The 26,996-nt window shown below is 27.6% G+C and overlaps 1 protein-coding gene across 6 annotated transcripts in view; it reads right to left on the bottom strand.

The window, feature by feature from the left end:
• LOC118441434 (uncharacterized) overlaps positions 1-26,996 on the bottom strand; it is a 33,166-nt gene that overhangs the window by 5,044 nt on the left and 1,126 nt on the right. Inside the window, exons 2-6 of one of the 6 annotated variants that reach the window (XM_035865805.2) lie at positions 26,787-26,982; positions 26,488-26,685; positions 25,852-26,365; positions 25,666-25,725; positions 6,204-6,325 (exon numbers count right to left, since the gene is read on the bottom strand). In XM_035865805.2, the coding sequence (XP_035721698.1) occupies positions 6,204-6,325; positions 25,666-25,725; positions 25,852-26,365; positions 26,488-26,685; positions 26,787-26,972 (1,080 nt within the window). In that variant the 5' untranslated portion in view covers positions 26,973-26,982. Of the gene's footprint in view, positions 1-4,922; positions 6,326-10,796; positions 11,233-15,316; positions 15,680-24,258; positions 24,628-25,665; positions 25,726-25,851; positions 26,366-26,487; positions 26,686-26,786; positions 26,983-26,996 lie in introns of those variants that run through there. The other 5 variants (XM_035865804.2, XM_035865809.2, XM_035865806.2 and 2 more) reach the window with 5 other exon arrangements.

Here is a 26,996-nt window from a genome sequence, read left to right as displayed (position 1 = left end):
GTTCGTGATTTATGCCTTCGTGACTTTTTAAACTATTTATCCTTATCAACGTTATCTCTTTATCTTTCTATTTGTTTCTTTCTTTTATTTTCCACTTTTTTCTGTTAATTTTCTTTATTGAATTTTATTTTTATTTATTAATATAAAAGTTTGGGAAAATATACGTAAGTCACGATCGCATGTTCGAATTACGTGCATTCGTGTTGTCGTTAAAAATGATCATTTTTATCAATAAGAGAGATCGTTTTACACTTCAAATTCAGTCTTGATTGTTTCTTTTTTGGAATTTTACGAAGTAGCGTTTTAAATTTCGCGCATTGAAAATTATGTTAAATTAATTAAAAGTTATTTGAATATTCCTGTAATTTGAATATCCCTGTGTAGATATAACTAAGGGAAGCTTTCATTTATATAATATGATAATGCTGAACACAAACCATTGAAAGCGAAAAGGCGGTTTTGGTGATTAGTGTGTATGATATCTATGTATGTATGTGTGCATGTATATATGTATGTATGTATTTAAACATGTATGTATGTATGTATGTATGTATGTATGTATGTATGTATGTATGTATGTATGTATGTATGTATGTATGTATGTATGTATGTATGTATGTATGTATGTATGTATGTATGTATGTATTTAAACATTAATGCATGTATGTATGTATTTAAACATGTATGTATGTATGTATGTATTTAAACATGTATGCATGTATGTATGTATGTATGTATGTATGTGTACTTCCAGTTTGCAAATTTTTTTTTCATGAGCACACGACTAAAAACGTAACAAGCTTGCTACTTTCACGTTATTCATAGAGCCTTCTAAATCCATGTAATCGTCCTTTTGTGCGAATTTCGAGGCAATTAATAATATAAACGTTTAGAAGTATGCTAAATATATAATGACAAGTTTATTTTTTTTTTTGTGGAAAATGCGTGTGGGTCAACGTGCACCGTATTAACAGAAGGGGCGGGGTTGGGGGAGTGTTATAAAGGGTGGACGACTCATAGGATAAATAAGTTATCGAACGAAACTTAGTTTTTGACAAAACATAAATCGTGACTCGTGACAATATTTAAATGATAAAATTAATCCGTAATAAAATTAAATTCATGTTTAATAATCGCGATTATAATTGAGATTAGAATTCGTATATATTAATTTGTTACTCTTTGTCGGTGGTGGTGATGCAAAATCATAAAAAATTATTCAATCAATGAATCAATCAATAAATAAATTGAAAACGCAATGAAACCAGAAACAAAATGGCGGATTTAATTATCATTCATTTCCATTTTTGTTTTCGAGTTAATCCACGTAACACATTTCTAAATCCAGCTTTTTTGCTTTTCTTTTCTTTTTATCTTCGTTTCTTATCAGATTAATTATGTTAAAAGTGACCTATAACAGCCTTTAAGTTTAATATCTTGAATTAGTATTATAAATATTTGAAGTATAATGTTTTATAATCTAATATATTATTTTGTTTTTCTTTTATATATAACATGCTTTTTCGATAAACGTGTAGATAAGTAATAAATCGTATAATTTCTGTGCTTTTAAATATACATACATACGTTAGATTAAAATGACGAAGTCGCTTTGTGTTATATTACTATCGAATACATCGTTTTCTCATTTGATACATTATTTAATAGATAATTTGTAGAATTTTCGTTTACATAGTAATCATTTGAACGAATTTGTTAATATACTTACTTCATAAAGATAATATAGAAGCGCAGTACCGTCAAGTGCAAATTTTTCCGAGAGAACGATTTTTCGAATATATTATGTATATGTATGTGTATGTATATAAATAAATATGTATATGTATATATATATATATACACACACATATACATACATACACACATATATGTGTATATATATATATTTATATATAGATTATATAATTGTACAATTGTTTTAATTAGACAATAAAAATTAATATCGCAAATGAAACTACACTCGGATATTCGATATCAAAGAAAGGACTCACGTTAATGAATTCGTACTTTTTGACATTTTATTCACACATATTTTTGTTCACTTACAATTATTACCTTGGTTAAGCAAAACGTAGGATTACGTAATGATATATTATAATATTTTATATATATATTATATATATATATGTATGTATATATATAATATGCTTCTTTTTCTGTTTATAAATAATCAACTAAAGAAATATCAATCACCTAAATTAATAACTGGCAAATCTTGTACTTATTTTGTATTGTGGCTTTCGAGGAATGTGCACAATTTTTTTATTTTTCTTTTTATTTTTTCTTTCAATCATTTATTTATTTACTTCGTAATAAAATAAAACTTCATTTCGGACAACCGCTTTTTTTAATTAAATATGTTGAATTGTATACACATATATCTAAGATTTACGTAAAAATAAAGATACATAATGGATCTGTCTGTATGTGTATACATATATAAGTATATAATCGTAAAGTATAGAATCAATAAAACTTAAGTTTATGATCTGAAGAAAACTTCACGTATGACTTATTCGTAAAATAATTAAAATCTAATTAGTATAATTGCAATACGCTTTTTTTATGGCAACTTGTAACTAGCTTTGATTTATAAATCGTTATTAAGAATCGTTATTTATATACACCGAATCATTTTCACGATTATTTTTTTATAAGGTTATCAATATATATATATATATATATATATATATATATATATATATATATATATATATATATTATACCACGATTTATTTTTATGCATTTCACATCGACGATAATGTTAACATAAGTTAACCATAATGAGAGAGACAAAGAAAGAGAGAAAAAAAATGGGAAAAGAGGGGGAGGAAGGGAGGGAGGGAGGGAGGAAGAGAGAAAGAGAGAGAGTAAGAGAGAGAGTAAGAGAGAGAGACAGAGATTATAACGAATTATAATTGTCTCTTTTTAGCGTCTTATTTAGCCTCTTTTGTTTATTGCACGAAACGGAAACTTTAAAGTTTCACGTTAATAAATTAATTTCGTGCATACTTGTAGAGAGGTAAAATTTAAATTAAATTAAACACTGCAAAAAAATTAATAATAATAATAATAATAATAATAATAATAATAATAATAATAATAATAATAATAATAATAATAATAATAATGGGAGAACAAACGATAACAGCAACAAAATGAACAAACAAAAAGTAATATACTAAATGAGAAACGATACAATGATATCCATTTTTCTTTCTTTTTTCTTTTAAACTCTTCGCTGGATAATAATATACGAACGAAAAAAAAAATAATAGAAATAAAACAGAAAATGAATCTAACCGATGGTATTACACATGCCAAGATGCGTATATTTGGCAAGTCTCCGAGCTTAAAATTAGGATACATGAGTATATTTAATATCATAAATGTAGATCGCATGAACGAGTTTTTGTCTGGGACAAAATCGAACTATAAACATTCCTAAATATATATTCTAAATGTTTTGTTAAAGAAAGAAAAGAAAAAAAGAAAGATAAAAAAAGAAGTGATGTACAATCGGATAACGGGACTAAGCACAAAGATATCGTAGCAAATATTAGATTAGAAGAGGACATCTATATAGAGATAACCGTTGAAATTACAATTATAATGTTTAAATAATTATCTACTAATAGAATCCTTGCTGATCATTCGCAATTGACTAGATTTTTCTTTTTTAACGAATTCACTTTTAACTCTTTGAATCTTGTTATTAATTTATAATTTAAAAAAAAAAATAAAACAGTAAAATTTTGAAGTAATTATATTACTTATCAAACAAGATTCATAATAAAATAATTAATATCAGTAAAAATCTTTGTTAATAAAAACAAATAAAATATCGAGATGGTATCAACAACAAAGGAAAAACAAAAAAGAAGAAAAAAGAAACGTAAATAAACAATAAGTTAGAGTAAAAAATTAATTATGCATGAGATATGAGAATCCAAGCACATTTTTTACGTTATGCATAGGATCATCAACTCTTTTTTTCTTTTTTTCTCTTCTTCTTTTTATTATCATCATCATCATCGCCTTACACTTATTAATGAATTTTTCAATCGTCCCAATTATTATAACCCGACGATCCACAGTGCACAGTATTGCAATCATCCATTAATATTATTAACTATTATTTCGCATACTACAAGAAAATGCACATTCCTCCTTATTTGCTATTAAGTACCGAACTCATTTGACTAGATAAAATAATTTGTTTGTTTTATTATATTTTATTTTTTTATTCCCCTTCTTCTTCTTCTTTTTCTTCTTTTTCTTCTTCTTCTTCTGTTTCTTTTTGTTTTGTAGATCTTTGGATACAAAACTTATACCCGCGCATGTATGCTGTACATGTCTAGATTTCTTTCTTTTCATTTTTTTTTATTTCCCCCGTTTCATCTCTCATTTACGTGCATATACACACATATTACAAACATATACATACATACATACATACATACACACACACACATACATATACACACACATATACATACACACACATATATATATATGTGTATGTGTATACAAATGACTAGGGTGTGAAGTTTAAGATAGGCATCGATAATAATTAGATACTCCGGCGAACGTAAGAGTGTGTTATTAAAAGCTATAAATAAAAGATTTGAAAAATTTTGCTTCTTATTGTTTCTTTTTCGTTATAATTATTTTTATATAAAATTATACGAGTGAAACGTGTAAACAATTTCGAGGGCTCTAAAATCTTGATAAAAAATATAAAATAAAATAAAAAGAAATATCTATGTTAAATACACTCTTATATTTAAAAGAAAATTATATTTTCTATAGGTATAGTTATATCTATATCTACTATATGTGTATACATATTTATTTTATATATATATATATATATATATATATATATATATATTCTCTTTGCATATATATAATCGCAATTATTAAAGTTACAATCTTATAATAATTACTAGAAAATCTTTGGAAAAAGCAATTAAATTTGGTTAAAGTTAAGAAACTTTCTTTGGTGAAAAATAACTTCGATGGCACGAAAATTGACTAACGAGAACGTTCATTGTGATCTCGAGATTGCACGTTAAAGACCTTTCAGCTTATGGGAGGACCGAAAGATAAATTATTTAAACATTAACAGTAATGTTGAATTAGAGCCCTCTAAAATGTTAAAACTAAGAAATATAACCCTCTATAACATAATGTAATTCATTCCATCGAAAATAAATTGTTAGTTAGCACATTGAATGCGTTTTGCAGACTTGATTTAAAACATTTAAAAAATTTTTTTTTATGACATTTAGATGTAGAAAAAGGATTATTTCTTAAAATACTAAAGTTTCATATTAATAATATATCAAAATGAATTTGTATATATTATTTAGAAAAATTAAGAGAAATTAGTTAAATAAATCGATTTGTTAATTTTAAAATAAAATTTTAAATTAAATCAATTTGGCACTCAACATAATATTAGCTAAACATATAGATATATTGCCTAATAGTTACATTACTATAAATCATTTAGTGTAAGTTAATATATAACTTTTTGTTTAGTTATAGAGGATTACCAACAGTTATATCGTAAAAACAAAAATAAAAAAAAATCAATAAGAAAAAGAAAAAAAAACGAAGAAAAAAAAACTGTAAGAAGAGAAGGTACTAAAAAAAAAATGAAGATATTTTCAATAATTGGTAAAACCTCTCTTACGTCGACAGAGTTGTTTTTTCCCATGATAGGTAAGTGTACTCGCGCACTAAGGAATAGGACTAGAGGTGATTCTTTCAACGCTGCTTTCTCTAATCCGTATAGTTGTATAAGTCCCAGTGGACTCAATAGTAGGACTCCCAGTAGTTCCTGAGACTCTCTGTTGTTGCTGTGTTATAGCAGCTGCTGCCGCAACCGAAGAAACAGTAATGGGGGTGGTATTTCTAATATTACCACCTCCACCACCTCCTCCTCCACCACCGCCACTACCACCACCGCCTGAATTTCCACCAACAATACCACCACCAATACCACCAACACCACCACCACCAGAAATACCAGCACCAGAAGCAGCATTCCCTGATACTGTCGTCGTCGTCTCAACGGCGACGGCAGCGGCAGTGGTGCCAACACCGAGCCAGCCATGGCGGTTTCTCAAGTGTCGCTTCATGTGTGTCGTACGGCTGAGAACTTTGTGACATACCGGACATTGGGTCGTCCCCTTGTGCATATTCATGTGCTTATACATCGAGTCCCGATTCCAAAAAGATTTACCGCAGAGTTTGCACGAGTGCGATGGCTGTTCGATGACCACCGTGCGTGAATCTAAATCAGATACAAAAGAAATCGTTTCATCGTCCTTCATCCGCCGCGAAACTTTTTTTATTTTATTTTTTTTTTATTTTTATAATTTTTTTTTTGACGACATGTAAAGTTGTGGTTTGTATTTTTCTTTTCTCTCTTTTTTTTACCCCCACGAGATTTTTCTCCCGTAGTCTGCACTATTTTTCTCTTTCCCATGCATAATTATTTATTTATTTTATTATTCAGTTTTGTTTGGACCGAGAAGACCATTGTCACCTAAAAGTCGCGGTGTTACGTGGAAGATTAACTTTCTTTTTCTTTTTTTTTTTATTGGTTTTTTTTTATTAAAATCTTCGAAGAACGATCGAGGTCTTCCTCTTATTTTAACCGCAATTAAAAGATTGATAACTTTCGAAAACGTACAATAATTGCGAAATTAAATAGAAAAAAAAAAATTTGCGAAAAAAAAGAGAAAGAAAATTGCGACACGAATCAATCAATCTGGGATATTTCGAATCGCTGACAAAGCTGCAAGGACGTACGATGTTCAAATTTAAAAAAAAAAAAAAATAAAAATAAAAATAATAAAAAATAAATATATATATAATATATATATAAATAAATAGTGATATGCGGTTACTATAGACAACTCTATGGACTAAATCGATTAGATAAATCTTGTGTTTACAAATGCAGGTGTAAGGCACACGAAAAAACGTTGCAAATGTATATACATATATATCAACAAATGGCAATCTACTAACTCGACTTCTAACGTTTTTCTCTATGGATCGTCTTTTATCATTATTTCTCGATCTTTTTTAAGAGTTTCATCTATTATCTACTTTTTTCTTTTTTATAATAAAAAACTAATAATAAAAGGCGAGATAGAGAAAAAACGTACGAATAAAGAAGGAGGTAGTTACAGGACGGCAATATTTAATTAGTTTTTCTTTTTTTTTTCTTTTTTAAACAAGCATGCTTTTCTTACAAAATGTTTATGTATATAATGGTGGAATAATAAAAATTAAAATTGAAGGGGGAAAAAAAAAGATAAAAAGAAAGTATAAAGAGCATATATAATACTATATGTATAGCGTACATGCACAAAGATTATATATATAAAAAATAAAAAAGACTAGTCTCTACTTAAAACTTATCACGATATTATTTACAAGCATCGTGTAATCGAGATAATGGAATGTACATATATATTGGTATTGTGTTAACTGCCTTTTTTTGTGCAGTGAACCGACAATCGTGTATTCCTTTTGATCGTATTAATTATATGTAGGTATTAGAAATTATGCATGAACATATTATATGTCGTGTGTCATGTTTGCATGTGTATGAATGTATATATGTATGTATGCATGTATGCATTTATGTATATCGTTAAATATGTATATTGTTCGACGAAGGAATTTGATCTTATTGTGAAGCAAGCCATTAAAGCGCGAAAATATTTTATGCATTGACCGAATAGTAGAGAATGGTGGGGTGAAATGGCTTTGAAAACATGCGATATCGGTAAATTAAATTAATTTTTTCATTGATAGTCAATTTATCTCTTAGAATAAAATGCTTTGTTATTGTATTTTTAAATGGTTCATACGATTTTATCAACTAATTTTATATATACATATATATATATATACATATATATACATACATATATGTGTATATATATGTATGTACATATATGTATATATATATATATGTATGTAAATATATATGTCATTGTTTTATTTTACTTTTTTTGGAAACAAGTCAATTTTTCTTTTTTATATATCAACCAGAAAAAATATTTTATCAACTTCACGATTATGGTTTTATTCTTAGAATTCACAAATGTACAAAAAAGAATCGGTAAACTTACTTTTTTTTTTCTTTTTTATGAGATGTCATAATTTTCATGGCTTTAATATTTAATTTTATTATTTAATTTTATACGCCTTGCAATATCGAGAATGTTGAAATTGTTAGTTTGTGTACGTTTGTATATTGTTTAAATAATTTTATAAAGCGAGAAATTAAAAAAATTCGAAATACACCGAGAAACGTAAATGGTAAGTACGCCATAGTTCAATACTGAACAATGAATTCATTATAAAGTATTTTATCTTATTAACAAAAAAAATTTTTTTCCGACATTTAAATAATAATAACTTAAATATTTTGTTATTTTTTATTAGAAAAGTAACAAATGGGAAATTTTAATGGCATTTGCTTTTTGCTTTCTATGTCATTCGATAAATTCGTGTTAAGTGTATATATATATATATATATATAAATATATATATATGTATATATATATGTGTATATATATATATGTATATATATGTGTATATATATATGTATATATATGTATATATATGTATATATATATATATGTATGTATATATATATGTATATATATATATGTATATATATATATATATGTATATATATGTATATATATACATACAAATAAAATGATTGTTCTTTATTTTTTCATGGATATTATTTCATTAGCATAATTAAAAAAAGAAATTATTATTTTGGCGTTGTAGCTGAAATAAATCATAAGAATCGAATAAAAGTAGTAAGATAAGTATGGATTTATTGAAACGACTAAAGAAATAATATAGAAAAACATATATAAAATGATACAGATTATGGAATGACTTCGTTTACAACTAAACTCAGCAATATTAAACTTATTAGCAGTCTTTGTATATAAACCCTACATTCGAATAATGATGGTCTTAGAAATAGATAAATCGCGTTAAATTAAATCAAATTAAAATTGAGTTGTATGATTGAGTAATTCATCAAAAAATTTTGTAAATATATCGGAAAAAATTACTTAACTTTGTATAAGAATATTTATAATAAAAACTTGATTAAAAAAAAATCAAAAGACAATGTGTTTGTGCTTTAAGCATAAACGGTGTTCCTTCACAATCAAGTATATACTATTTGTGTGTGCGTGTGTATATATATGGCATAGTTTTCGATCGTATAATATAGCAATAAAAGTAAATAATTAATTAATATCGGAATAAAAAAAAAAAAAAATAAAGAAATGGCTTGCAGCCGATAGGTTATACTGCTTAAAAATCTATGAAATTACTATTAAAAATTATACATTCACAATTACATCAATAAGTAAAACATATAATAATAATAATAATAATAATAATAATAATAATAATAATAATAATAATAATAATAATAATAATAATAATAATAATAATGGCAATAATAATAATAATAACTACAATAATAAAATAATCACGCGAACTGTAGGAATATTTGCAGAGACTATTTCTTTTGTCCTAGGTAAATTATATATAAGTTTTTTATCTTACTTAATTACAATAATGATAATATATAATTATTATCAAACACTTGCAAACTTCAGTTCGGTGATCGAACTTACAGTCTGATCTCGAAACGACGTACACTCCTATGGAATAATATTTAACAAAGTGCGCATGCGAATCTCGTGTGAAGTATTTGTTTAATATATATTATGTGACAAATTTTTAATAACAAAATCAAATGAAAAATGGCAAGAACTATTGGCAGTACGTGGAAAGAAACCTTAAACTTTCCTGTTAATAAAAAAGAAAAAAAAAAGAAACAAGAAAAAGAGAAAAGGAAAAGAAAACATAAACAAACAAAAATCTAATGATCTAAATTTTGATCACAAGATCATGAATCTCAAATCCTTTAGATGTTTCATATTTCTAATATAGAAACATTTTTCATTATGAAGATTGAACATATAAATTTAAAAATTCGAAGAAGTTACTGTACGATAATTTAAATCAGTTTAGTAGCGTTCTAAAATTATTTTGAATGACATTTGAAGAGCTATTTGATTGAATTTCTTATTGTCAAGAAATATTTTATTTTCCTATTAGAAGAATATAACACTATAATCATACCATCGAGGTCGTCGAATCGGATCACATTATACATAGATGAAGATTATACTAACTAGGCTATACACAGAAGCAACGCACGACGTATAAAGAGGAGCGATAGAATAAAAAAAGAGAAAAAAAGAATAAGAAGAAGAAGAAGAGAAAAAGATTTCCTAATTTTCCCCTCGCTCTCCTTTCTAATTTTTTTTTTTTTTTTTTTTTTTTTTTTTTTTTTTTTTTTTTTGAATCAATAACATCTTCACACGCGGATGCTCTCGTCCCTCTTGATCTTACGCACGTAAGCTTACAGCTAGACGCACACGTATAATTAAAATATACTATGTATAATTAATGCATAGTATAGTATACGTTATCAATTTTTAAACGTACTATATAAATAACATACAGATATGTATACAGCACAATATTGATTATTAAATATATACTATAAATATAATATAGTATATTCGTATTAATTGTATACTATATACTATACGTATTGTATACTTAAAGGAACAAGTATATAATATACATACGTACATATACCTACATAAATGATATACTATAAGCAACAAGTATACAATACATATAGTATTTAGTATATATACATACGTAACTATACATTACAAACATAGTATAGTATACACTATACACATATAATGGTACAGTATAAACTATATATATGCATATACGTGTCCGTAAGCTCGAAAAAATCGCGTCTTGAATAATCGCAGGTACACCTCGATTACTTCACTCCGTGTACATTCACCATATGGCAGCGCATCGTATACTTCCTCGTGAAGACAGCCTGACAGATAGGACAGATGGTGTCACCCCTATGTATACTCCGATGATGCGCAAGAGAGTCTCCACGATTGTAGGTACGGCCGCAGACATCGCACACCCAACGACCGCTTTCGTCATGTAGAGGCTTTGAACGCCTCCTGACACCCTCCTGACAAACGAGGATCGCTTGTTGCTGATTCCCATAAGGAGGCGCTTCGTGCTTTGGTTCTGCGCACACAATCCAAAGTGTTTCCCATACACACACGGCCTCATCACACACATTTATTTAATAGTCATTCTAAACAATTTTTCTTTTTTTTTTAATTTCCCTTTTTTTAAAGGTTTTAGTTTTACTTATGGTGTGCAATCTCTCAAGCTGCGATTCTATAGTAGAGAAGAGACTCTAAAAGTCAACGTGTGACTTTTTGTGTTCCATTCTTTTTGTTTTTTTGTTTTTTTTTTTTTTTTTTTTTTTTATTATTACTAAAAATCTTGTTCTTGTTTTATCTCTTATCCTATTGTTCTTAGTTTGTATTGTTATTGTTGTCGGTATTGTTGATGGGTATTTTCTGTCTTGTATTGTTGATGGGTATTTTCTGTCTTGTATTGTTGATGGGTATTTTCTGTCTTGTATTATATGTATGTAATTGTTCCCTCTCCCTTATGATTTGCAAGAGAAATTTGTATGGCGGTAAGGAGTAAGGCAGGGGATGAATGAAGCATATATATGATATTGAGAAGTTACTGACGCTCAGTAAGACATAACAAGGAAGAAGAATTCTCTCTCCCTAAAAATGAATCTTTTTTTTTTTTTTTTTTTTTTTAAGAAAGCTAAGGGACCTAATTCACCTAATTGGATCTATCTCTGAGTATTAATAACGTTCCCAAAGGAAATTTTCTATAATCTTGAGAAAATGTAGCAAAGGTTGTTTCATTGTCAGGTCAAGAGGGGCGATTCTTTTCTTTTTTTTCTTTTTTTTATTACATCTCCTTTCAAGACTATCATCGAACGATATAATTATTTCGCTAATTAATAAATTCGAAGAATCACCCTGTCTTTCCACGTTTTTACAAATGGATTTGATGTGTTATTAATGTGAACATATATATATATAGTTCGTTCAAAAGAAAACGAGTCAAGTTCAGTAAACGAAACAGTCGCACCCTAAACGCGTAATAGATGCATGGGGACTTCAGGTATTGGCTGGCGAACAATAGTCAATTATTGAATTCAAGAATAAATTTTTATTAATCATTGTTAGGGTTTTTTCGTCTTCCCACCTGAAAACCCTTATAATATTTGAAGATTGTAAGTAGGCTTCTTATTCGATCATCTCCCCACATTCATTTGTTTACTTTTCCTGACTCGTTTCGTTGAACAGACTATAGAAGTGTATACATACATACATACATACACATACATACATACATACATACGTACATACATACATACATACATACATACATCCATACATACATACATCCATACATACATATATACATACATACATATATATATATGTATGTTATGTATACGTACATGTATATGTATATGTTGATATAGTGAGTGGTTCTGTATGTTAAATTTGTAACCGCTATGAGTAAGTACAGATCCCATAAGCATATTTAATTAAGCTTCCAGCCAGAAAAAAGGGTTTAGGGTTTTGGGTAAGAGTGGGCGTGGGGGTAATGGAGGTGAGTTCACTGGAGTGTCGAAATGTGAAAAAGCTTGTGGATATTGAGATTCATGCGATCTATCGATGTTAACCGAGTATAACTTATACATTTAGAAAAATAAATTATATATATATCGCTGATTTTTCATCTCTTATAGTATATTGTGATCATTCATTTATACGTCATGTTTTCTTTTTTCTTCTTCTTTTGCATTATGCCTTTCGTTCAATACATTAAACTGCGTCGATTAGTATAATAACGGTCTCATTTTATCTTTTAAACCTAATTTATACTCGATAACAAATATTCTATGGCAGAAGTTTCTAAATTAAAATAAAAAAAAAAAATAGAATATAATATAATAATAATTGAAGTAGTATGATGTTATATTACTAAAGAAATATTTAGGAACATAATCACATAAAAATTGATAATCAATTCATTTTCTCGGATGCAAAGCTCTTTTATGTGCCATTCGTATATCAGTCTGTTAGAAAATAATAAATTAAAAACTGCAATTATAATATCAAACAAAAATTTGATTATGTATAACTACAAAATCTTTGTAATACAAATAAAAATACAAAAAAATTCAAAAATAAAAAAAAAATTACAAAAAAACAGACAATATTAAATTTTGATCATTTCGCGATGCATCTATAATTGTATAAATAAAAATGATTAAATATAAACTAATGAAATATAAAATATAAAGATACAATAATCTTTTTATAAATTTGATTGACGATGATCATTTAACTCGGTGATGCTTTAGGAACATCATAATATTTAAAATAAAAATTTTGTAAAAATATCATTAATTTTACAATCATTTCAACTTTTTTTCTTTGCTTAAAACATATGATTAACACTTTCGCGTCCGTAAAATTTTGTTTATCTACATGTAGAATTGAATATTAACATCATTTTAATCATAATACGTTCGAGGGAATAATAATAAATTCCTATCACAATAATAATAAACAACAATAATAAAAATAAAAATTGGTTAGAAAAAAATTTTAAAGAGAACAATCATTTCATGTTTTTTTTACAGATCTATAACTCGATGAAAGCAAAAATATAATTATATAATTAAATTAAAAGAAAAAAATAATAATAAAAATAAAAATAAAAAAAAAATAAAAAAAAGAATAAATATATACAATTTTTCTAATAATCGAAGGTATGATAATTTTCGAAACATTCTTTTTTGCAAAGAGGAATATCGCAAAAATCGCATACATAAGATGTATCCTTACGTATACCATGAACATAACAAACTCGACAACGTTTTTGCGGACATTTCTTTCTCCCCAAACTTATTATTTTTCTTAAACGATGTTGCTTCATATTCATCGATAGTCTTTCAGGTGGATCATCCTTAACTCGTTGATCTTTTCCTGTAATTGACATGCAGTCTTGCTTGAAGTCTAAATTATATAATATATATAAATATTATATATATATATATATATGTATATATATATAAATATTAATATTTCAATTATTAATTATGTGATTACGATGAATGATGTGAAGTTTAAGTAGATCGTTATTTTAATTAAGAACATGTTCCGTTAAAAAAAAAGAAAAATATTATTAAATAAAAAAACAACAACAACAACAATAATAATAATAATAATAATAATAATAATAATAATAATAATAATAATAATAATAATAAAAGAGTGAATAAACATTAGCTTTGTCTTTTAATTATAAATATTTTTCCATGCAAGTCAACGAATGCAAGACAAAATGTTACGAGTGTAATTGCAATAACTGAACGGATACGAAAGTGTTAAAAATAAGTATCTTAAAATTATTATAATTTAATCGCTTTATCACCGATTTACTCGTTTCTCTATGTTTAATCATGGCACTTCGCATATATAATATAATATACTATTCGCTATTCGCATTATTTCGCAACTATTTATATAGAGTTAGTCATAGAAATATTCAGACACTTTTTAAAATAGAAATAAATTTTTATGTACATATAAAGAAATAAATTTGAATAATTTCTTTAAATGAAAATAATATGACAAAATTAAAATTAGGAATGATTTTAAAAAGATCAGACACTATTATACTTTTTCAGTTCTTCGAATAATATATCTAGCTAAAAGAATGAAGATCATACATTATATTGATCCTTTTAGTAATATTATTAAAATTGATCAATTCTAGATTATAAAACGTTTTATAACTAATCAATTTTAACAATATCTATCTATGCAATTATATGTCAAATCTATATATACACGGAATTATTCAATAAAAATTCATAATTTCTATTTTTGCTCCCTTTTAAGGATAAGCTTTTTGAAAGTGTCGAATAAACATTTCTAAAACTTAATAGTAACAAAAATACCTGTCTTATATAATGTATATATATATATATATATATATATATATATATATATATATATGTTATATATATAAAGTCTACATACGATACTAATAATTGTTCTCGTTTATAACGATCGAAGAAGAAGGACGTCGATCGATACGCACATCCTACCGAATGATATCGACCTAAATATCAAGATAAATTCGAAAGTAGAGAATTTTTGATTTGAATAAAAAAAAAAAGAAAAAAAAAATAATAATAATAGTAATAATAATAATCAGGTTCAAAGATAATATCGTAAATATCAATGTCGAAAGTCTACTTTAGCGTTCGCGTGAATTCGCACCAAATGAGCTTTCATATCATAACTACGACTGAAAATACGTTGACAAATCGGACATTTTGTTTGACCAGCGTGTAAGTCCTTGTGAAGTGTTAATGACATCGGATGTTTGAAACCTTTCCAACAAATTCTACAGCGAAATAAGAATTCTGCTTCCGTTGAACGACTACCAACACCAACACCAACACCACCAACATCACCACAGTCATCGTCCAAGACGACGAGGTCTGTGTTTATACGGTGGTGCTTGCAGCTTGGGCTAACATCTGTGCCACCTTTGGTAACTCCTGCTCGGTCTACAAATAAATAAATAAAAGACACAAGATCACCTATCTAGATCATAAGCTAAAACAAAATTGATGAAAATAATTATCGGTGAACTTGTATAAATATATGTATATATATGTATATATATATGTATGTATGTGTATATATATATAATAATTATACATATATTTCTTTTTCTAGATAAAAAATAATATTTATCAAAAAGAGGAGAGCCACGCTATATTATTCTTTTCTATTTTGTAATTTTACACATTAATTAATATATCTATGTTAATTAATTTTCTCTATTTCTCTTCCTTTTTCTCCCCTTCTTCATTTTTTCCTTTCTCCATTTCTTTATTTTTCTAATTTCATTTTTCATTCCTCACCGATTCTCTCTCTCTCTCTCTCTCTCTCTCTCTCTCTCTCTCTCTCTCTCTCTCTCTCTCTCCTTTTCTGTTTCTAGCTTTCGTGCCACGGTAGACGTTCTTCGTCGTTCGTTCGTTCGTTCGCAGTAATAATAATGAGACTAATAATAATAAAAAACGTGCGTATAGTAAGCGCAAGCTAAGTAGAGCAAGCCTGATTAGACCAGACAGATAGATAAGAGATATACATGAAACCGCTAAAAAGGAAAGATTGAAAAAGCTTCGTCAAAAAAGAGCCCAGGCAAAAATATCAATTTGTTTTTTTTTTTTTTTTTAATGTCGCTAATTTCAAATTTATCGGATGCACTAACATTTGTTATCGTTACAAGAGATTTATAATAATCGAGGTTCAAGTGTAACGACAGAATTTGTTTGTTAATGTTGTCAATGTTCCGATAAAGATACACTTACAAAAAAAAAGAATATAGTAAGATTAGAACGTCGAAATTAAGCGACGACAAACGTTTCCTTTTATTCTTTTATCTTTTTTTTTCTCTTCCTTTTTCTTCTTCTTTTCTTTTCAATTTTTTTCTTTGCTTTTATTAATTCAGCTTTCGTTTCATTTAAGAGATTAAAACATAAATTGCATTACATCGTTCGAAATTATTATTTTATACAACGTTGGATGTTATCAACCGATTCTTTTTTTTACATGAAGACATATACACCTACATATTTAACAAAACATAACTTTCTTAACGAGTAATAGATCCTTTTGAGATCAATTCTTTAATAAAATTTCTTTCTCGAATAAAATCACATTTGTCGACATATAAAATTGGCGCGCTATTTGGAGATACGAATACTGAGAAATTACTGATGTCCTATCGATTCTCGCAATACTTCCTTTTTTGTCATGATTATCTCAATAGATATTTAAGAAAAAAAATTTACAAACGTTGGTTTAGGAGTTGGAATATATTCGAACAGGACAATATTTTCCTTGCTCCTTATTTAGTCAACATTGTTGAGTATACTAAAGTAACATTTATGTTAAATTACAATAATATATTCATAATAAGATCACGTTATGACAGTCTTGAGTACACACACACACACAAAAAAAAAAAAAAAAAAAAAAAAAAAAAAAAAAAAAAAAAAAAAAAAATCAATAATATTTCCACGCGTCTGTGGTACGGAATTTATTATTGCACTTATGTATAAAAACGAGAAATCTTTCCTTCCCTTTCTTTTTCTTTCTCTTTTTCTTCCTTCTTTCGCAGAAGTTCGCTTCTGAGCAAGTTTGTCATCGAATGAATTAAATAATGTTAACAATTTCACAGCTCTAATAATATACACAAACTATGAGCATTTAGTCTTACGCATGCATAAAGTCTATCTCGTACAGAGAAAGCGCAGTAAAAAAAAAGTAATAATAAAAGCTTAAAAAAAATAATGATAAAAATAAAAAAAAATTACTTATTAACAAAAGGACAACTATATTTGCAACAAGACGAAGAGACCACTTAATTAATTAGTATACTTTCGTTTTCTAATTTTTAAGTACGTACATACAACCAAAATCATTCAGTCAACGTTCATTCGTAAGTACGATTGTAATTTGGCAACCGAAAGAACTGAAATAATAATAATAATAATAGTAATAATAATAATAATAATAGTAGTAGTAATAGTAGTAGTAGTAGTATTAGTAGTAGTAGTAGTAGTAGTAATAGTAGTAGTAGTAATAGTAGTAGTAATAGTAGTAGTAATAGTAGTAGTAGTAATAGTAGTAGTAATAGTAGTAGTAGTAGTAGTAGTAGTAGTAGTAGTAGTAGTAGTAGTAGTAGTAGTAGTAGTAGTAGTAGTAGTAGTAGTAGTAGTAGTAGTAGTAGTAGTAGTAGTAGTAGTAGTAGTAATAGTAGTAGTAGTAGTAGTAGTAGTAGTAGTAGTAGTAGTAGTAGTAGTAATAGTAGTAGTAGTAGTAGTAGTAGTAGTAGTAGTAGTAGTAGTAGTAGTAGTAGTAGTAGTAATAGTAGTAGTAGTAGTAGTAGTAGTAGTAGTAATAGTAGTAGTAGTAGTAGTAGTAGTAGTAGTAGTAATAGTAGTAGTAGTAGTAGTAGTAGTAGTAGAAATAATAATAATAATAATAATAATAATAATAAAAATATGTCAGAATATGAAAGTTATATCTATAAACACATAGACCTAACACCGCTTGACAGACACTAAATAAAACTATTAACAATCTATGTGTATCTAATGAATGTATAATTGAAGAAACATCGACTTCAAAGTTATTATAAAAGAGATCCATGATGAAAAGGAAGAGGAGAGAAAAAGGAGATTAGTAGAAGAGGAGAATAAAATACGTTCGCTATATATATGTATAATATATGAGATCAAAGTGGAGAAATAGAAAATGAAATAATCTTAGAGGAAAGAACATATACATATATATATATATATATATATATATATATATATATATATATATATCGAGTGAATCATTCAACGTTTGTATCGTAAAAATGTATTACAAATATTTCTTATCTAGATACAAATGTTGAATGACACAAAAATAGCGAGGTTAACGAGATACAATGCTAATTCGCATTTTTTTGTTATTTTAAAGTAAAAAAAAAAGAAAAATGAAGAAAAAATCCTTCAAGGATTAAATTTTCTCCCATAATCTAAGTTCCAAACATTTCATTTTTCCTTCTTCATTCATACTAGCAACAAAACAAAAAAATAAAATCTAATTATCGGAAATAAATCTTTTGATTGATGCTTTCATAACTGATTATTGTCGACCGTCGTATATATTTCGTAAATGCATTTTCTTCTTTCGAGCTCACAAATTCGATCAATCGAATCTTATACACTATGCCATACTTGATTGGATCGTCTTAATCGATCAACAATCTTCGACATTTACGCAGATATATAGGGTGTTTCTGAAATGGTGATTTATTTTAAGTCGATTACATCTCTGATCTAATATAAAATATTTATATCTTAAAATGATATTTATTAAAACTTTTTCAAATATTATAATTAAATAAATTCATTTATATCCTGCCAATTTCAAGAACACCCGCGATTTATATATATATATATAAATCTTTCAAAGAAATCGACCCAAAAATGATTTCAAATCGATTCGATGATGCTTACGACGATGATGCGAAAGACGAAAGATCGTTGTTGGGAATAGTGCGATCGAATTGGACGAGGAATTTAAAATGGATTCGGTTGGTTGATTGTTTTTTTTCTCTGTGGCTTTCGGCATTATTACGGCGGTCGATCGGAGTTGGTGCTATGGGGGCGGAATGTGTGGGATGGCACGTATTTTGTGAAAGTCGACGAAACAGGGCCAACGGCATAAACAGGCATTGCAGGCCCAACATTTGAAGCGTGTCTGTCTGAGCTTTCCACGCGATGTTACCATTCCACGCTGCTTGCAGTGTACACATACTTTTCCATGGCCGTTCGCTTTGCTGAGGCTATGAGGCTGACCGGATATGTACGTAATCCGTCCTGGAGAAAACATATTGGGCCAAACACTTCGGTTAGTCAGATCCTTAAGTATATGTGCACATGCAGCAGCCATTAGTTATTTCAGTAAGAGATAAAGAGAGAGAGAAGAGGAGAGAGAGAAGAGGAGAGAGAGAAGAGGAGAGAGAGAAGAGAAGAGAGAGGGGGGGGAGAAAGAGAGAGGAGGAGGAGAAAGAGAGAGGAGGAGGAGGAGAAAGAGAGAGGAGGAGGAGGAGGAGAAAGAGAGGAGGAAGAGAAAAGAGAGAAAAAAAGAAACAGAAATCTTCCGAAAAAAAAAAATAAGTTACAAAGAGAGAAGACGGGGATAAAGAAAACTTGAGCAACGACCAATCCCAGCACCAACCAACTCCGTCAGCCGTGAAAGCCAATCTAAAAGAAGGTTTTGTATGTATGTATGTATATCAGCAGCGACCAATTACCCACAGACAATCTGTGTCTACGCATACATATACATATATTTATCTGTATATATATATATATATATATATATATATATATACATATGTGTATATATATATACATATGTATGTATATATATACATATGTATGTATATATATATATACATATGTGTGTATATATATATAAAAATTTTTTTGTAGCATTGCCAGGTGCTAGTTTAATGTGCTCGTTCACACGATATGCGTAACATTCTTTTCCTTATTCAATTTTCATTGTTATTTTTGTTTTTTTTGTTTTTCAAATTTTGTTTTCTCGTACTTTTCTTTACTCGTTGTAAAATGTAATGGAATCTGCTTTTTTATTTATTTCTTTTCTTTTTTTTTCCTAGATATTAGAGTATCTTCTTCATCGATTTTCATCGAATAATCTTCGATATGAAAATGTCCTGTTGTGTCCAATAGAATGACGAATCTTCTCTTCCCCCCCTCACTTTTTCTCTATTTTTCTCTTTCATTAGCGATCACACAAATTTTGTACTTCTTCACTGCTCCGTGAGTATTTTTTACTTTTTGTTTTGTTTAAATACGATGCGCAATGGAGTTATTTCTATTGTATGACTCGTCATTTTTGTTCCTTTTTATCGTACTTTTTATCATTTCTTCAAAACGCTGCATAGTAATTTTCTCGTTTTCTTTTTTCAGCTAGATTACAAAGTTCTTTCTATTTCTAAATATAAACTGACCGGTGTATCATCATACATAATAAAATATAAATAATAGAAAAAATTCAACGATCACACATCATTTTAATCGTTCAATCGTATCAATCATTCTCACTTTCTCTCTCTCTCTCTCTCTCTCTCTCTCTCTCTCTCTCTCTCTCTCTCTCTCTCTCTCCCTCTCTCTCTCATTCATTCACTCACTCACTCACTTACATACTTTTTTTTTTTCATATATCTCGATTGCGTCCAATGAATCCAGTTAAATATTATACTAAAAACATAGCGTTACATAATAATAGTAATAATAATAGTAATAATAATAATAATTATAATAATAAGCATAATAATAATAATAATAACAATTATAATATTAATTATAATAATAATAACAATGACAACAATAATAATAATAATAATAATAATAATAATAATAATAATAATAATAATAATAACAATAACAATAATAATTATAATTATAATTATAATAACAATAACAATAATAATAATAATTACAATCGTTTTATTTTTAATTATTAATTTAAATCGATTGTTCTATCTTTTTTGACACCGAATATTGTCAAGAACAATATCGATTTTATGGTTTGCAGTTTAAACAATCGCAATTTTCGGTTTTTATTATATCTTTTTTTCGAGTTTCGAAGGGATTTTTTTTCTAACGATTCCGAACGATTAGAAAAATAAAAGAATTAATGCATATAGTAAGGACAAGATTTCTTTTTTAAACTTTTGCTTTATTTTTTGTATTCTTCGTATTTGCTTGAAAGAATTCCGTGCTCTTGTTCTATTTATTTATTTTTTTTAGCGACAGGGATAAATTTGCGAGTTTCCTTACCTACCTGCTATCTTTTCGTGTTGTATATTCGTCATTTAAAATATATATTTATGATTCGTGAAAGAAAAAAAAAGGAAAAAAAAAAAAAAAAAAAAAAAAAGAAACGGAATTCGATGTTCTTCGATATAAAAAATATATATATACTTATATTTTATATTTTTTCAATATTGGACGAATGATATCATACCATATTGGAAAACATCGAATTCCAATATAGGAAATAATATGTATTATTAATTTGTTCAGCGTTTTAGAAATGGTTATATAGAATCATGATGAATAGAATAGAACGTGTTGTCGTAAATAATGAAATATGAAGAAAGAAATCGATCGCATGCCACTGTCACCTGCACCATCACCGTAACCATGTATACTAAATTAGTTTGCTTGCTCAGGCTGCATGATAGATATATACATACATATATCTTGGACTAATCGAATCACTTTCAAAAAATAATGTCAATATTTTTTTCTCTCTCCGTATCTTGTAATCAATTTCTATTTTTTCTTTAACTTTATTTTTGATTCTATAAATGTTATTTATTAAAGATTTGTATAAATCAAATTTAATAATATATCAAATTGTAAATACTATGGCATATTATCATAGAAATTTGTCAATTAGTTATGTTTTTATTAATATATACAATCTAGATTATTATTAATATCCGATAAGAAAAGATATTTCTCTTTTCTTGATATAATAAACTTCGAATGTGTATATGAAAAATAATTTTCTTCTCGCGTATATAAAATAATTTTCTAAGAAATTTGTGTACACAATATGTAACATGCCCATGGATTTAAATAGAACTTTTGCATGCAAATGAATTGCGTGTGATATTTTTTTTTTTTTTTTTTTTTTTTTAATAGATATATTTTTATGAACAAATGTCTTAATGAAATATTGAGAAAATCAAGAGATACTGCCATATACCGATATTAAAAGTATTTACCAAAATATACACAAAGATGTGCTTGTAGTTAGTGCGTAAAGGAGGAATATAATGGTAGTTTTGATTTAGTTATTAAAGGAATGTTGATGATTGTCGGAACACATACAGCACTTGGCAATGCTTACTAGTAGTATCTACGATAGTATAACCTACGCCCGAGAGTACCTATACCACACACTTATAATGGAAAAAAAGGTTCATGCACGCCGTATATTAAAATAATCCGACCAATTTGCGTATATATATATATAGGAAAAAAGATGAAAAAAAAAAAAAAAAAAAAAAAAAAAAAAAAAAAAAAGAAGAAAAAGTTTTTTTACGTTGGTAGGAAAGGTTGTCTTCTTTTATATTTTAATAAGGCTGCTGTATCGATAATTTTTCGTGCAATCAATCTGTGAATCTGATTTTAATATATTGACCATTGTGTATTTAACCGTTTGAGTCCCAGACGGTATTGAAAAAACACTGTCGAAGAATCCCAAGCAGCGCAACCGCGCTTTTCCTATATATGTTTGAAAATATCCAAGCAGCGCGATAGCGCTTGTTTAATTTTATGTTGAGAAATACCAAGCAGCGCGATTGTGCTTCTTGTTTGAGATAAGTAACGTGATTCTCGTATTTTTTCATCGCTTTGAAAAATTTGACAATCCGCACCGTCAGTTGTCTACAATGCTCGAAATATGCTGGGTTTTCTCGACATAAAATCTGAACAGCGCGATCGCGCTGCTTGAGACTCAAACGGTTAAATTAATTTGAATCCACACAGATGTAAAATTGAAATATTTTTATATTTTTATATCTATCACTACAAAGATATTCGATAAAACTTTTTAATTCTTCTGTAACACATTACTGTTAACTTCTCTTATATTCACATTAATTATACTTATTCACATTAATTTAACTTTTATTTAATAAGGAAAAAAATCTGAAAGATATATTTGATATGTGAAAGTTATCAGATCCACAAAATGCAAATGTTAGAGTGAAGCTCATTTTGATATTCCTTTTTTTTTTTTACACAATAATAAATTATTTATTGAAATGCTATTTTATTGTTTTTGCCATTGCCCGAAATTGAATATTAAATCTTATTTGACAGCACTCATGTGTGTATGCGTGTGTGTAAGTAATGCAAAGCTACACAGGCTACCAATTATTTATACAATTTAATGTATGAATTTAATCAAACAACTACTTTTTTCAATTTTAATTAACGATACAATAACAAGGAATCAATGTCCTTCCTATTGTTTCTATATTTCTGTCACGTAACCTTAGTCCATAGAATGGTTTTTATGTGTGAATGAAAGGAAATGGCTTTATGAATATAACACTAACACTTTATGGATTAAGGCATCCAAAACCGTATTTTGTACTCGCAATACATATATATCTATATAATTGTTCATATTTCAAATTAATTGAAACAATTATATTTAAGTCTTTTATGCAAATAGTAGAAATGTTTAACCCTTTAAGTGCAGAACAACACTACTAAAATGCACTCTGAGAGAATGAAATTAAAACAGAAGTATAAAGCGTTATGTATGGGCAGTATTTCATATCTAATGCATAAAGCATTAACTGGGTGTAGGACATATTTACTAATATTCGATCATATTCTTTAAACTGGTAATAATATTTATTAATAAACATAAACATTTAATTTATAAATAAAATAATATAACATTGAATAATTTTAATTTAATAATATGTAAACAAAAATATAGCACTTTGATTCAATGTAATATATTGAGTATTGTAATATATTGAATAATATATTGAATTAGTATTCTTCTTTTGTATGATATAATTCAAAGCATTTATCAATACAAAGGCCTACATCGCATTTTTTGCACTCATAACGTGATTCCGATCTTTTCTTGTTCTTTGCACACACAACACATTTTCGTCTTGCACTCTTTGATTTTGCTGTATTGCTAACATATACAGAAAGAAAATGTCTTCCTGTTAATCTAAATATATTGGTTCCGAAATTTTTATTTCCTCTGCCTACTATTACCCTATCCTGTGGGTATTTCCTTAAATTTTCTGTATCACTGTTTTTTTCAATTACACGTTCTTCAGTTATTCGAGCCATATTCACAGGTACAAGAACTACAAATTACAATGTGAAGTCAGATATGTATTTCTAACGGAAATAGAAAATATACTGTAACTATTGCTAAAAAACTAAGAACACAAATGTGTAAATGAGAGATATTGAATACACTGATGTCCGGTAACTTATATAGAACTTTTTACTCTGAGTGCATATACGTGCCTATAGCACTGAAAACAAATTTTTTACTCTGAACGTATATATGCATTCATAAGCCATAATGAGAATTTTATGCTAAGCCCATATATACGCCCACAGCACTCAAAGGGTTAAATAAATAATGTTACACAAATATAAAAAAGATCTTATTATTATCGATATATATGTGCTGAATAACATTATATTGTGTGTGTATATATATATATATATATATATATATATATATATATATATATATATGCATATATATATGCAATATGCGAGTACAAGTTAAACATTCTGTTGCTATACCACTTAATATAGCTATGGCATATATGTATGTTATTATTTAACTTATTAAAATATATTTAGTTAAGCATATGGTAAAATAAGATATAGTTCGTAAAAAAATATCAAATATACTTTCTGATTATCAGAAAAAATATGGTAGAGCAACCACGTTGAAAACAACACATTCTTTTTCATATGAGTCATATTTTATTCTTAGTTAATAATTATTTTGTACTCTACTTATCATACTTTTTGTGAATAATGTCAGAAATTTATCCCTACAATTAAATAAGATACTCTTTGAGTTCATATTTCTTAAAAACAAACACTATATACAAACACTGTGTATATATATATTAAATTTTGTTAAATAATTTATGTTAAATTACTGCTTATATTTATAACAGACACACACACACGCGCGCGCGCGCGCGCACATACACACACGCACACACACACATCAATTATAAGCAGTAATTTAATATAATTAAAATGTTAAAATAAAGATCAACTCTCACATATGACTCACAGAATGTTAATGTGAAAGAAAATCATCCTTTTTAGGGATAATATATGCTCCAAAAATTATAAGTACAATCACTTACCCTGTACTGCTTCCTGTGCTAGCCTTTCTCCGGAAGTACTGGGTTTTGACAATAGATGTCCTAATGAGAAAAAGAATAACATAATTATTACAAAATATAAAAGAAATATAACAATTGTTTTAAATTTAAAAGCAAGAAAGAAGTACTGGAACAAAAGTATTTTTGCATATTAATAAAAGTACTTACCAACATCTGCTGACTGATGTTTACTATCCAAACTATCAGAAACAGATTGACTACTCGTATAAAAAGTTTGAGTAATGTCTGGTTTCTGATCATGATCAGGTGTGTTAGATGGTGTATCTTCTATTCCAATTTTGTTCAATGAACTATCTCCTATACTTTGTTCTTCATAACTGCAACTACTACCATCTTGTTCCAAATATTCAGGCATTTCTAGCTTTAGATTTGGCATCAAAGGAATTATTTCAACAGGATCTGAACCAGGTATTGTTTGATTATCTGATATCTTATTTTCTGAATCTTTTCCAGATAATGCATTGCTGACTGTTTTATCCGCATTCGTATTCGTGTTATCACGACATTTTCGTCTTTTTGTAGGTGGAGTTTCAGTTTGCAGTTCAACTGCATGATATGGCATGGGTGAAGAAGGTGACTTACTTCTTTTGGCATCAATTGTAGATTTTATAGAAGAATTCTGTAATTGTATTTCTGGTTCATTGGGAATTTCTAAATCATCCTGCAATATAATCAGAAATTTAAGTATATGCTCACTTAACCAGATTATTATTACTCTTGTTTAAAAATATACAATAAAAATATATTGCACAACTTTTATAAATTAATCATATTTATACCAACCTCAACTAAACCATCGTTATCCTTCCCTGTACCATCAGTGAGACCTTGAACTGCCAACAACTCTGCTGTTGTTAAGAAGCTAGCAAGTTGTTCTTGAACGACATTAACTTCACCTTGATACATAAAATCAACCAAGGCTGCTAAGTCATCAAATTTTACATTACGGAATATTATAACTGGATGTTGACATGGGTTTTCCTGTTATACAATAGAGAAATTATATAGAAATCGATTATTTATAATGAATAATAAATAAAAGATATAGATAATAAAAAATAAAATTATCATTCCAAAATTACCTTAAAAAGATCTCTGAAATATGTGCTACATGCTGATAAGAGCATTTTGTGTGCTCTGATCCGCTTGCCTTCACAGCTTAATGTAACATCAACGAGATCTTCATCCGTCCTTAACGTATCAAAAGCACATGTAATATGTTTTAAATAATTATTCCATCTAAGAGAAAATTGTTGACTGGAACCCATTCTGTTGTATCTAAAAAGAAAATA

Source organism: Vespa mandarinia, chromosome 11, assembly GCF_050613455.1.
Source record: "Vespa mandarinia isolate Hongniang chromosome 11, ASM5061345v1, whole genome shotgun sequence".
In the NCBI taxonomy this organism is placed as follows: domain Eukaryota; kingdom Metazoa; phylum Arthropoda; class Insecta; order Hymenoptera; family Vespidae; genus Vespa; species Vespa mandarinia.
This window is presented reverse-complemented; position numbering and strand designations above follow the sequence as displayed.